The sequence below is a fragment of the Myotis lucifugus genome, unplaced genomic scaffold, assembly GCF_000147115.1.
Source record: "Myotis lucifugus unplaced genomic scaffold, Myoluc2.0 scaffold_207, whole genome shotgun sequence".
Classification (NCBI taxonomy): domain Eukaryota; kingdom Metazoa; phylum Chordata; class Mammalia; order Chiroptera; family Vespertilionidae; genus Myotis; species Myotis lucifugus.
Genome location: NW_005871255.1, coordinates 2,101,852 through 2,116,219, shown reverse-complemented (window position 1 = coordinate 2,116,219; position 14,368 = coordinate 2,101,852). Strand labels below are relative to the sequence as shown.

General features: G+C 43.8%; 1 protein-coding gene across 4 annotated transcripts; it reads right to left on the bottom strand.

Annotated features, from left to right (window-relative positions):
• Window positions 1–14: 14 nt before the first annotated feature.
• On the bottom strand, window positions 15–14,219 carry COQ6 (coenzyme Q6, monooxygenase). Of its 4 annotated transcripts, none has more exons than XM_006097641.3 (12): window positions 13,983–14,219; window positions 8,697–8,831; window positions 7,586–7,644; window positions 7,188–7,311; window positions 5,212–5,342; window positions 4,409–4,516; window positions 4,004–4,066; window positions 3,701–3,808; window positions 1,118–1,320; window positions 923–1,038; window positions 586–752; window positions 15–147 (listed from the first exon to the last, which is right to left on the bottom strand). In XM_006097641.3, the coding sequence occupies exons 1-12, from the start codon at window positions 14,146–14,148 to the stop codon at window positions 118–120; spliced, it is 1,410 nt and encodes a 469-aa protein (XP_006097703.1). In that variant the 5' UTR covers window positions 14,149–14,219; the 3' UTR covers window positions 15–117. The 4 variants fall into 4 exon arrangements, with proteins under 4 accessions (XP_006097703.1, XP_014318860.1, XP_023617100.1 ...); XM_014463374.2 differs by having other exon boundaries at window positions 3,701–3,862; window positions 13,983–14,213; XM_023761332.1 differs by lacking the exon at window positions 3,701–3,808 and having other exon boundaries at window positions 13,983–14,214.
• Window positions 14,220–14,368: the final 149 nt, after the last annotated feature.

The window sequence follows — 14,368 nt, the reverse complement described above, 5'->3', positions numbered from 1 at the left end:
GAAAAACTAGAGAATGCTAATATAAAGTCAGTTTATTAAATTAAATCTTGAATCTGTCTGATGGCCTTGGGAAAAGATGTTTATTTTCCTTCAATATAATCTGCAGAAGAGGAGCATTCATTTGCTTGCAAAGGCCATAATCTGTTCCTAAAGAGAAATGAAACAAAGTGAGTGATACTCTGACATTGTGAGGGCGGGTGAAGAAAATACTTTCAAGTATCCAAAGTGATTAAAGCAAAAACTCAGCAAAAGTCCCAGATAGAGACTCTTCACAAGAGTCCCTCCAAAGTGCCTTTCAATGGATGTTTCTCAGTAGAAAAAGCTGACCAAGCAGCAGAAGGAGTTGAAGCATCTTTATCTTTGAAAGCCCCTACTTGCTATTTTAAGCCCTTCCTTATCCTGTATAAAATTACTGCTTAGGTAGGCCCTAGCACCAACAAGCCAGCAAGGTCTTTTTTGCTCATTATTGTTGGAGAAATATAAAGGATAATTTTACAGCCAAGAAAATTAATTCAAATTAACTAAGTCATTGGCAAAGTCATTCCTCGGTGACCAAGACTCTGAGAGCCATGAGCGACCTCTTACTTTGAGTGGAGACACTGCATTTGTGGCCTGCAAGCCCCACGTCCTGAGCAGCACAAGAGGGGTAGCACTGGTGGAATAGAGCCTTTTTAGCAGGTCAGTAGCAGCCAGAAGAGCAGTGTTGTGACGTTGTCGGTCTGTCTCATAACCTGTGAGGTGGCTCATGGAGCCTGGAGGAAAAAAGGAAAGTTACACCCTAATCCCATAGTGAAGTTTTCTTTCCAAGAAAAGCGCACACACTTACGTCCACCACATCTGGCTACTGAGGGGCATTCAGGGGTCCTGATTTTCCCTAACTACATGACCCCTGGATACTTCTTTAAGGTACCAGAATCCTTACCCAAGTCTTTCCCATCAAAGGCTGCAGTTCTAAGGTGATGGACCAAGCTGGAGATATCCCCAAAGCCCATGTTGACACCTTGTCCTGCCAGTGGATGGACTCTGTGGGCTGCATCCCTGCAAATGAAGCAGAGTTTAGGTGTGGCCTCCAGCAGCAGAGTGAGAAGGGAATAGCTCTGCTCTGCCATTATCTTACCCGATGAGCGCCAGCCGAGGCCGGACGTACTCAGCAGCATGTCCCAACCCAAGAGGAAACAGTACTCGGCTTTTGGCGTCCACCTTGGCTACACTTGGCGGCAGCTGGCGAGCTGAGACCTTAGTGGGCTTCAGAAAGGCAACAGCGTAGTGCAGCATGGTGCTGGCCGAGTCAACGAAGTCTGTGTGGTTAGCATCACTCCACTGAGTAGCATCAGCCACAAAACAAAAGTGAAATTTCATCAGTGACTAGCAGGGGATTAAAAATTAAACAAGGAAACTCTTTTTATAACCAAAGCCAAGGGCAATGGTACCTAACATGCCTAAAATAATCTAGACCCTCAAGTGACAAGTCCCTCCAATAAAGGCAAAACACAGATTCCAGGTTGTAGGATCAAGCCAAATTGCTAAGCCCCAACCTCAATAACCTGCACCAGCCACAATGTAGCTCATTCTACAACATCCTCTTGCCTCTGACACGCCCCTCTGCTTAGAATGTCCTCCCACTTAGACTTCACCAGGATTTCACCTCAGAGCACCCAAGGCTGTCAGCTCTTTTTATAAAGCTTCCAAACTCGCCTGTGTGTGCTCACCTCTTTGTTCCCATAGCATCCTATGCATATTCTACCACTGTTCTGAAATTGTCATTTATGTACCTTTCTCTTCACTTGACTATGAGCTGCCCGAAAAGCAGGGACTGTGTCTATCACCAGACCCTTTTATGTAGAAGGCACTTGTAATTATCTATATAATAAAAGCCTAAGCGACCATTACGGCGGAATGACCAGAACGACCAGTCACTATGATGTGCACTGACCACCAGGGGGCAGATGCTCAATGCAGGAGCTGCCCCCTGGTGGTCAGTGCACTTCCACAGGGGGAGTGCTGCTCAGCCAGAAGCCGGGCTCACAGCTGGCGAGCGCAGCGGCAGTGGTGGGAGCCTCTCCTATCTCCACAGCAGCGCTAAGGAGCAGCGAGCCAAGAGGTAAGGAGCAGCGAGCAGGCGGGCGATAAGGAGTGAGGGGTTCCAGACTGCAAGAGGGTGCTGAGGGACCCTCTCCCACCATAACCCCCCCCCCCCCAAGTACATGAATTTTGTGCACCGAGCCTCTAGTAGCTAAATGAATGTCCTACAGAGTCCTGTGCCAGGAATACTAGTATATGCTATATGGCCTGGGGGGGGTGGGGGGGGTTTGCAGTTATCTTGGAAGCCACTTCAGTATGTTTAGTTCCTTTTACTGTTACTACCATAGAGCAGTGAAACTTAAGTTCTTTGGTGTGAATTATTAGTGAAGTAGTGGAGTTTGGTAGTTAAAACCACAGACTTGCCCTAACCTGTTTGGCTCAGTGGATAGAGCATCGGCCTGCGGACTCAGGGGTCCCAGGTTCAATTCTGGTGTAGGGCATGTACCTTGGTTGCAGGCACATCCCCAGTAGGGAGTGTGCAGGAGGCAGCTGATCGATGTTTCTAACTCTCTATCCCTCTCCCTTCCTCTCTGTAAAAAAATCAATAAAATATATTTAAAAAAAACAAACAAACCACAGACTTGAGGGAAAGCCTCATTTGAGAACCCAGCTTTGCACAAGAGGTAGGATCTTGGGCATGTTACCTATCTCTAAATGAGCATGTTAACAGTACCTACCTCAGAGAGTCACTGATTTAAATACATACATGCAGGTAAAACTCTTCCCCTGTACCTGGCACATAGTAAGCGCTCGATAAATGTTACCAATTATCATATTAGTGAATTTAGATAAATGTAGCATTTAAACTTCAGAAATAATGTGCCATATCTAAAAGCCATATTACTCCAGAATCATTACTATTTGAGCACCTATAATGTATGAGGTATGCTGCAAGCATTTTACATAAAGTCTCCCATCTTAAGTCTTTAGACTTTTATTATTATTAACCTCTCAGAGGTTGGTGATAGTATTTCCATTTTTCAGGAGATTTATAGTTAGTACCAGTATTGAACCTATGTCTGTCTAAAGCAAGGGTGGGGAACCCTTTATCTGCCAGGGGCCATTTGGATATTTATAACGTCATTCAAGGACCATACAAAATTATCAGTTTAGAAATTAGCCTGCTATATTTGGTCAAACATTAACTAACTCACCCCATATGCCTTGGCAGGGCCAGACCAAATGATTTTGCAGGCCTTACATGGCCCATGGGCCTGACATTCCCCACCTCTGGTCTAAAACTTTTAAGACCCCCACTGAAATGTGATTAACCCCTCTCCAAAACATTCTGATGCATTAGGCTTCAAAGGTTCAGGTACCTGGGACCCAGTAGAGCTTCCCAAGATTACCTAAGAATTACAGCTTCAAAAGAGGCCAGTGCTAACTTCCACCCAGGCAGCTGTTCAATCAGCATAACAGCAGCCCATGACCCTCAAAAGAGCACACAAGTTACTGATTCCTATTGTTTGGATTTCCCTGAATGCCCTCCTCCACATCATCCAGACCAAGCCTTTCAGTTACAAAAGGGCAGCTGGTTGGTTACTTCTTTTTCCTACTCAAACTGCCTTTCTGTATCTACCCCTGCAACACCTCATCAGGCAGACAAGTTGATACTCACAAAGGCGGAGTTAATGGCATCCACAAAGTTCTCCTCGTCCATGCTGACCAGCTCTGCTGCATGCTCATGGGATGTGGACCAGACCAAGGAACTCAAGGTGTCTGAGAGCTGTCTCAAAAGAACACCATCAATACTGAGAGCTAAAACTTCTGTTCTTGGGCACTATCAAGCATAAAGGTATGAAGGAGAAACGAAGCTAGCCTGGAGATACTTCACTTGGAACCTGAAAATGGCTGAGAGAAGATGAAGTCCTAAAAGGGAGGCTGGATGTGTTTAAGCAGACTAGCCAGACAGACTTCTTACCGGGAGCAGAGCGATGGGCCCTGAGGGAAGAAATCTCTGCCAAGCTACATTGTTTTCTGTGACCTGTAATAGAAAGGAGACCGGCTGTGAGAAGTACACACATAAAACACCAGCAGGGTCCCCAGATGGTGGGCTCAGGGTCTTATTATTATTTTTTTTTAATCCTCACCTGGGGATATGTTTATTGATTTTAGAGGGAGAAGAAGGGAGAGAGAAAGGGACAGGAAAACATCCATGTGAGAAAGAAACATCAATCGGTTGCCTCTTATATGTGCCCCAACTAGGGATCAAACCCACAACCTAGGCATGCACCCTGACTGGAATCGAACCTGCCCTCTTTCGGTACACAGGACAATGTTCCAACCAACTGAACCACACTGGCCAGGGCTGGGCTCAGGATCTTACCTCCGATAAATGCAGAGTAGCCACAACAGCAGACTGGTCGTAGTCCCAGCTGACATTCTGGATTCCAGCAGCTTGCCGTACTCCTGAGTTGTGACCATCTGCACCAATCTGCACAGAGACAAGAGCCTGCTCAGTCTTACAATCTTTGAGTAAATGAAACTGCTCCAGAAGTTTGTCTCTGCCTCCTAAAGATTTCTCTAGTTCTAACTGCTGGCAAGCCCATCTATGGCAGACAACTTTTTATCATGCCTGCCTCTCACAGCTCTAAAGGGGTGGCTCTACATATGTGACCCCGGCCTCAGCTGGGGTCAGACCAAAGCTGGACATCTGACCCACGAGGTGCCAGCCACAGGTTAAACCCAGCCAGATTCCCTTGCTATTTGGACTAGAAAGCAATAGGCAGGCACCAGAGCTGAACAGTCCTGATGTCAGGTGAGGGAGGGCTGCCATGGAAAAGGGAGAGCTGATGAGCAGAGAGAGGAAAAATATAAGACACAAGGAGATGACTTACAGGACTCCTGGGAGGGAAAGAACAGCCTCAATTTCTGATACTCTGGTTCCTGTCTGTGAGGCCAGCTGTCCTTATTTCATGACCTAAGATGGTCCAGGAGATTTGGTCCTGTACAGGATTTACAACAAGACCATCTTAACTGGAGCTGGCTTACTGGGTACTGGTCCTTATAACCAAAAGCTTAGCCTAAAATTAACATCAACTGTAGCTTAGATGGAAAACTAGAGGCCCTAGAATTGAGGCTACAATGTGGCTATGCAAGACCCCTGGCGAAATAAGAATCTTTAACTACCAACAATTTGGTCTGGAGGGTGCTGCCATCACCTAGGGTAATATGAACCCAAGGGCTGGAGTCTGCCATGGAAATTGGAGAAGGCCAGGTATAGCCGACTGCTTTGCTCCGGTAGAGAACAGTCACTCGGTCTAGGGAGGTCAGAAGAGAAAACACAAAACATTAGGAAGACAGCCCACACAGGCTTGAAGAAAAGCCATAACTAAACCTAAAGCAAGGTCCCAGGACAGCTATCTCTTGTCCTTTACTCCTAAACAAGAAAAGATCGAAAAAAAACCTCATGTGACTGGTGCTGTCGTCTGAGAGCTGATAAACAACAAAACCACAGGGATGAATCAGTGTAAAAAATCAATCTCTCAGTGAATTATCAGCCTACAGCAGGCACTCTTCCCCTCCTGCTCCTCCAGTTCACTCGACGCTTAAATGAGCCCATGTGTGCTTTCAGAGTAAACAGCATGGAAATGCCACGGGCTCAAACTTCTAGATTTCATAACATTTTTCTTCCCCCTGGAAATCATTTTACTTCTCTGACCATAAAAATGATATGCTCACTGTAAAAGTCTGAACAAAAGAAAAGTTTAAAAGGGGGGTGGGGGGAACTACCCTCAATCATGCCACTCAGAGACAACTACAGTTAAGGCTTTGCCATAGAGCTTACCAAACAATTTCCATACATGTTTATGTGGCATGCACACCCTCACACACACAAGTGGGATCATGTGACATGTAATATTTTTCACCAATCGACTGTGGGACATGTTTCTAAGTTACTAAATATTAGGTCTAAATTATCTTTAAAAGATGCACAGAAGCTCATTACATGGGTGAACTACTACCCATACCAAAAGCATTTCAGGTTGCTTCCAATTTTTTCTCTTTAGAATAACCCTGAAATACTTGCAAATCATATACTGAATAAGGAATTTATATTCAGAATACATAAAGAACTCTGGCCTGGCCGATATAGATCAGGGGTTGAAAGTCGACCTATGAACCAAGAGGTCACGGTTCGATTCATGATCAGGGCACATGCCAGGGTTGCGGGTTCAATCCCCAGTGGGGAGTATACAGGAGGCAGCCGATCAATGATTCTCTCTCATCACTGATGTTTCTAGCTCTCTCTTCCTCTCTGAAATCAATTTTTTTTTAAATTAAAAAAGAACTCCTATAATTCACAAAAAGACAAATAATCCAGTTTTTAAATGGGCAAAAGATTCTGAATACACCTTTCTCCAAAGACAAACAAATGACCAAAAAGCACATGAAAAGACACTCAATATTATTAGTCATCAGGGAAATACGATCCAAACTATAATGAGATACCATTCCATAGTCACTAGGATAGCTATTTTTAAAAAAAAGGGGGGGGGGGGGTAGGAGCCCTGGCCGAGTAGCTCAGTTGGTTAGAGCATCCTCACAATATGCCAAGTTTATGGGTTTGATCCCTGGTCAGGGCACATACAAGGGAATACAACTGGCAATAAAAAAGAATAAAGTACTGACACATGTTACAACATGAATACATCTCAAAAATACATTCAATAGGAGAAGTCAGACACCAAAGAATACATATTTTATGAGCCTAACTCTATGAAATGTCCAGAACAGGCAAATCCCAAAAGACAGAAAGTAGAGTAGTGGTGCCAGGGGCTGGGGGTTGGATTGGGGAATATTATGAATGACCTCCAGGTTTCCTCTGAGGTAATGGAAATATTCTAAAATCATGTGATGATGGTGGCATAACTCTATAAATAATAAAATCATTGAATTGTACACTTAAAATGGGTAAATTTTTTTGGTATGTAAATTATACCTGGATAAAACTGTAAAAGAAAAACCCTAAGTATCAGAATGTTTGTTTATGGTGCACATTCAGTATTTGTAAAAGGGATCCTTTCTTCCAACGAGCCCTAGAATAACTCTAAAGAGGTTCACCTTCGAGAGAATGAAAGGGCGATGGAGAGGTGGGGCCTCACCTGACACAGCCTCCAGCTGCTTCGTGAGGGCATGCATGATGACGTCGTTCTCCACTATATAGCCCATGTCATCCAGGTTATCCTTGTCGAACATGATCAGGGCCTCTGAGCAGGCGTCCCACACCTGGCAACACAAAGGGAACGTCTGCATGACAACCCAAGGAAAGGGAAACATTACTGCTTTCCCGAGTGACAGAGCAGAATAATCACACACTGTCAACCCCTCTGGCAGGACATAAGGAGAAGAAAATTCTCTTGGGAATGCTTTGCCCCACTTTCTTAGACGGAGTGTGGACATTGATTCTTGCCACATTCTCAGAAAACCTGGAGAATGTGGACTCTAATATCTTAACACAAGACAGACCAAGGTATCTTGCCAAGAATGATAAAGGAAGCACCTGCATTCGCCGAAAGGCTCTGTATCTCATGTTGCAGATGTGGTCCCAGGCACCGAAACCTACAAAAGAAAGGATCTATGTAGAGAGCAGAGCATCCTTCCTGGGCTCCCCTGTGTCCCTCCATCTTGCTGTTAGAGGTTGTTCTCAGTGTTCTCCATAATAGAGAAATACTCTCCCCTTCTATCCTGTTTGATGGCAGGAGCTACGCTACTCTGTTCCCCAGTTCAGATTACACAGTATGAAAAAGACCAGCTTTCATGATCAACAGGTCAAATCACATTGTAAAGTAGGGGAAACGAATAAGGAAATCTAAGCCATACTGTTCTTTTTTCTTTGCCATCCTATTGAAGTTACAAACTCTCTGAATAAAGACTACTTTTTGTTGATCTCCATGGCACTGAAGAGATTCAACATTGAGGAAATATTTACAGAGCACCTAAAATGTGACAAATACATTTCTAGGTACTGAGCAAAAAGTGGAAACCAAATGGACAAAGTCCCCACCTTTCTGTAGCTAACATTCTAATGTATTATTTGTAGTAAAAAACAAATACATAATATAATGTCAGGTGGTAGTGTTATGAAGAAAAATAAAGCAATATAAGGGGCTAGAGAGTGATACAAGAGTCTATTTTAGATAAGGTGGTTCCAGACAGGATAGTCTGAGGGAATAACATTTGGCAGAGACCTAAAGACAATTTGCTGACAGCTGGTCCTGTGTGCACACATCCATCTTCACCCCAACAGCATTTATTACACAGGCTCCCTAGCTTCCTACAGGGCGGACTCTGGGAATGAAGAGGGTGGGGCTACTGGAAGTGAATGCTCATAGTTAGTTCATATAGTTTTAGTTCCACCCATTTATAATGACCCCACATCACAAATGAAGTCTATGCGATGGACCCACATGTCCCAAGGATGTCTTCTTCAGACTGGGAATTGGCACATTAACAATTTCAGAGGTCCTCGTCTTCAACTACATGCCAGACTCCAACCACACCCCTCTCTCCCACCCGCCTCAGTGAGCTCCCTCCGCCCAGATGCTCTGGGACACCCCGGGGAGCCGAGAGAGACAGGAGATTGGTTCTATGAGAGAGGATGTTCTACTCACTGCTGAGAAGAGTTGCAGAGCCAGGGGAAATGGAGCTGACCCTGTTGCTGTAAGTTTCTGGCAATTTCTCCAATACTTTCTTTGGACCTGCTTCTAGCAACAGGATTTTCTTATCATGAAAGTGAATATCATATCCTAAAAAAACAAACAAACAAAAAAAAAAAACAGGCAAAATTTTATATCATTTTAGGAAAATCAGAATTTATTTTTTCATTGCCAAGAGAAGCAACAATTAATTCCTGAACCCTTAGGTACAAATTTCTTACAAAGCACACAAAGAGGAAACACCATGCAGAGTCCTAAGCAATAACATAGACCACCATTTCAGCCATGAGCCACCCTGCCAACTGCCGTAAGGTAGTATTTAGACACCAGATATTTCTAATCCTCAAAGAATAACATCACTGAAAATTACAAATCCTGTTCAACAGAAAAAATGTAGTTAATAAGCAAAATTCATTGTGGCATCAAGATTAACTCAAGGATAAAGAACTAGTCTGTAAAAGGGGGCCAAAAATACATCAGTTGTGCCTACAAATCTGATCCTAAAACATTGCAGAGGAAGTAAAAAGGGAACTTGGGCCCAGCTGGGGTGGCTCAGTGGTCGAGCGTCGACCTATGAACCAGGAGGCTAGGGTTTGATTGCCGGTTAGGGCACATGCCCAGGTTGCAGGCTCCATCCACAATGTGGGGTGTACAGGAGGCAGCCAATCAATGATTCTCTCTCATCATTGATGTTTCTACCTCTCTCTCCCTCTCCCTTCCTCTCTGAAATCAATAAAAAATTATTTAAAATAAAAAGGGGGGGGGTACTTGGGGACTCCATCACTGGGTGTCTGTAGCACATTACAGTCCCTCCAGTGTCTCAGAAAAAGACACAGGGGAAAAACATGCAGTGAGTTGCTGCTGCCAATAAAGGAGAAAAATATGTGATAGAATTGCCCGACCACCTCTCCCCACCCCGTTCCTCTAGGAGAGCTTCATCTCATTCCTCCTTTGATCAGTTATTTACAAATCTTTCTCCTATGCTAGATTCTAAACTCCTAGGGGACAGGAATTTTTCCCCCCTTATATTAATATCCCCAGCAGCAAATGCTGTTATCTCCTCAATCCATAAAGTACAAAGATAATGTCTTCACAGAGATTTTTGTTAAACAAGAGACCAGGAAACTAACAGGAAAAGAATTAGATTTCCAAACACATTATAAGATATAGCCAAGTTTAATACTTTATTTTTTAGCTATTTAATGTAACATTTTAGAAAACTCATTTGTCAAAAAATATTAGAGAATTTACAAGTTTACAAATAACAATGTAAAAGGGAAATACAGATATTTCAAGCCTAGAACAGAAATTGGAGTTTGAAGAAAAATCAAGGAAAACATAAACTGACTGATACAAGATGAAGAGCCATCTATCTAAAATCAAATGGGTGTAGAACTATAAAGTAAGGTCAGTCAGGATATAACTACTGACAAGGCATTTTCTTTGGGATACATGCCATGACGATCAAGGGGAGACATTAGCACACACAAAATCCCAAGCAGGTAGTTCACCTGACTCAACAGGAGAAAACACCCCCCACTGCACCTGCCTATGAAAGGTGTATAACATGGTACAAAAGTTAAGAGGTAAAGTTATTACAAGACAATTAAGCACTTCCCAGTGTTTCCCATTCTCAAAGTGTGGTCCTCAGATCTGCATCCATCCCCAGAGACACATGTTAATAAAGGGCCTCACCTGGGCAAACTGAATCAGTTACTGGAGGTAGAAATCTGAACCCTCATTTCTAAAGTATCCCCCACAAACGGGTAACAATGATTGTCCTCGAAGAGAACTGGGTGGCTAACAATAAAAAATGAAGTCTTACTTGATATGCTTTAGTAGAGGTTCGGTGTACGGACTTGTGGGGGAGGAGAGGGGTCCCTCGGCATGGCCTGCGGGGATCGGGCCTAAACTGGCAGTCCAACGCTGTCTGCCGCTCCTGCTCATCCCTGCACCACTGTGCCTGCTGCCACCCCTCAGTAGGCTCACGGCCACTCTGCTGCGGTCTCCAGGCTGTGGCGGCCAGCCATGAGCTCTGCATCTGGCACCCCTTGGTCAGCTGAGCGGTGCTCCCGCTGTGGGAGCGCACTGACCACCAGGGGGCAGCGCCTGCATTGAGCGTCTGCCCCCTGGTGATAAGTGCACGTCATAGCAACCGGTTGAACAGTCAAACGGTTGCTTAGGCTTATATATAAAAAAAATAAAATCTATATCCAATACCCTTTGTATTTCAAAATTCCTTTTGAATTTTATATATGTGCCTGTCTTAGTTTTTCAAAACCCAAAACCAAAGCAAAACAAAACAACCCAGGTGATTCTTAAATGCACCTGAGAACCACTATTTTAATCCATTTATCAATAGGTACAACCAAAATAGCTGTCAGGGAGAAAGGGTATATACACAAAAATCTTTGCTTTTCCTAATTACTGGCTTTTGAGTGCAAATTACTTAAGTTTTCTTGAGCTTTAACTTCCTTACCTGCACAATCGACAATCAAGATTATTATGAAGATTAAATAAAAATGTATGTAGAATACTTTAAAATATGCCTATCCATAGCAAGTGCTTAATAATTGATAACTATGTTTTCTATAATTACTTTGAGACTCAAGCCCATCAGCTTATACATAGCATTGTTTCCCACCAGTTTCCTAGAAGGGGAACCACACTCTAATTCTCAAGTCAACAAACACTATTAGTGATCTTTGTGAGGCCAGAAAAATCAAACCTAATTTCTGAAAGTCACTGTACAGTTGTTAAAAGCAAACTTTCCTGAGTTTGGTAGCCTGGGTTTGAATTCAGATTCTCCTAGTGCCTGGTTATGAGACTCTGGTCCTTACTTAACCTTTGCCAGGCAACTTTTCTCAGATAAGATATGAAAGTAATATCTACCTCACAGGGTAGTGAAGCAGCCAAAACTATAAATATGAAAGCAAAGTTCTTACCTCACCTTATACACAAAGTTTAACTCAAAGTAGATGATAGGCTTAAATGTAAGAGCTAAAACTATAAAACTCTCAAAAGAAAGCATAGGAGTGAATCTTCATGACTTTGGGTTAGGTAATGATTTCTTAGATATGATACCAAAAACATAAGTGGTGAAAGACTGGTAAGTTCAATTTCATCAAAATTAAAAACTTTTGACGCTAGCCGGTTTGGCTCAGTGGTTAGAGTGTTGGCCTGCAGACTGAGGGTTGGGGGTTCAATTCCAGTCAAGGGCATGTACCTGGATTGCAGGCTGGATCCTCATTCCCAGTCGGTCTGTGTGCAGGAGGCAACCAATCAATGTCTCTCTCACATCGATGTTTCTCTCTCTGTCTTTCCCCCTCCCTTCCACTCTCTCTAAAAATCAATGGAAAAAATATCCTCAGGTAAGGAACAAAAAATAAAAAGTAAAAAACTTTTGGGCTTCAAAGGACACCATCAAGAAAGTGAAAAGACAACCCACAAAATGGGAGAAAATATTTGCAAATCATTTATCTGACAAGGGATGTGTACTGAGAATTCATGAAAAACTCTTACAACTCAAAAATAAAGACAAATAGTTCAAATGGGCAAAAACTGTAACAGGCATTTCCCCAAAAGATATACAAATGACCAATAAGCATATGAAAGGATGTTCACCACCACTCGTCTTTATGGAGATGCAACTCAAAACCAGGAGATACCACTTCACACCCAATGGAATGACTAAAAACAAAAGAACATTAACAAGTGTCCAGGATGTAGAAAAACTGGACCACTCCTATATTGCTGGGAGGAATGTAAAATGGTGCAACCAGTTTGGAACACTGTTTGGCTGAATTGCCATATGACCCAGCAATTCCACTCCTAGGAATCTATTTAAGATAACCAAAAATATGTTTACACAAAAGCGTATACACAAAATCATCCATCACTTAATGAATGAATGAACAAAATGTATTATATCCACACAATGGAATATTACTCAGCCATAAAATGAATGAAGTATTGGCACATGAACCTTGAGAACACTAAGTAGATTTCATGTAGATGGAAATGTCCAGTGAAAGCAAATCTACAGACAGAAAAATACATGAGTGGTTGCCTAGAGCAGTGATTTGCAACCAGTGGTGCTGCAGGAATTTTTAAAACATGCAATCCCTGACTAGTCAGGGGCACTGACCTCTTTCCCTTGTCAAATTCAAAAATGGCAACTGCCAACACAATAGCCATCAGTGTGAATGAATCAAAATTATAACTATTTATACCTATTTTTTGTCAGATCGGCAAAAAATACATGTTTTGGTGCGCCACGGAATTTCAGTAATTAGTTTATGTGTGCCATGAGATGAAAGCCATTGAAAATCACTGGCCTAGAGCTAAGATTGGGGGGAAATGGGCAGTGGCTGCCAATGAGTTCAGATTTCTTTTGGAGGTAATAAACATGTTCCAAAATGTGTCGTGATGGCTGCACAGTTCTGTGAGTATACAAAAAAACACGCACATTAAATTGTATGCTTCAAATGGGTGGACTTTAACTCTGGCCCCGTAGCTCAGTGTGTTACAATGTCCCATCCACCAAGATTGCGGTTCCATCCAAACAACAATCAACCAATAAATGCAAAAATAAGCGGGACAACAAATCCATGTTTCTCTCTCTCTCAAATCCGTCAATAAATAAAATAGTGGCAAATGGGTGAAATGTATGGTATGCAAATTATATTTCAATGAAGCTGTTAACACACACACACACACAGAGAAAGAGGAAAGAAAGGAAAGAGGGGGAGGGGGAAGGGGAGGGAGAAAACACCTAGCCCAATGCAACAATGCCTGGCTGCTTCCAGTTTCGCCCATAGCTAAATAACTCTGAGCAGGTCTACACTGAGTGGCCAGATTATTATGACCACCCCATCAGTACTTCCAAAAATACTGAACATTGAAAACTCCCTAAGCAAATACTCTCAAGGTTTTATTATTATTATTATTACTTGCATAACTAATTCACTTCATGGTACTGATGGGGTGGTCATAACAATCTGGCCACTCAGTGTGTTTCCCTTCAGGTTGGAAGGACTCCTAAGGAACCTCCCACTTTTGACCCTTCGGCACCCGAAGAACCAAACGCTGGCCCTGGGGCCCCGGGGATCCTCTGGGGAGGGGAGAGGGCCACAAGATCCGGAACGCTCAGACTTTGGGAAAACAGTGCCAGAACTCCCAGGGTCCCCACCGCTCCACGGCCCCTCTCCCCCACACGGCTGGCCTTGGAGATGCGCTTACCCAAGGCACAGGCCATGGCGGCGCCCACCAGGCCTCCACCTGACACCACCACATCGTACACGGTGTCTGCCGGGGCGCCGGCCCACCTCCGACAGGAGACTAGCGGGCCTCTGCGGGCAGCCGCACGTGCAGCCCCGACCCGGCTCCCAGCCAACAGAGCCGCCATGGTGCAGACCCGCTCCCTCCTCGGCACCCCGCTAGGCCCGCCTTGGGTAGCACTTCCAGAGCAGAGCCCTCCAATCACTTGCCGCCTCAGCCTTGCGGCCTCAGAACCGGAAATAGGAGGTGAAAGGGAATAGCCAATCGGAGAACAAGTTTTGCCTCGTTGGGCGGGATGGATTAGAGGCTCCCTGGTGGGGGACTGGTTCAAGCATCCGCCTGGGAGC

Bases quoted from the DNA above. Each gene is read 5' to 3' on its own strand.
- COQ6 (XM_014463374.2), bottom strand. From the start codon at position 14,148: ATGGCGGCTCTGTTGGCTGGGAGCCGGGTCGGGGCTGCACGTGCGGCT. The intron at 3,863-4,003 runs GTAAGAAGTCTG...TATGCTTGATAG, and splicing joins GGCCCATCGCTCTGCTCCCG to TGCCCAAGAACAGAAGTTTT. The intron at 1,321-3,700 runs GTGAGTATCAAC...GATGCTACTCAG, and splicing joins ATGCCATTAACTCCGCCTTT to TGGAGTGATGCTAACCACAC.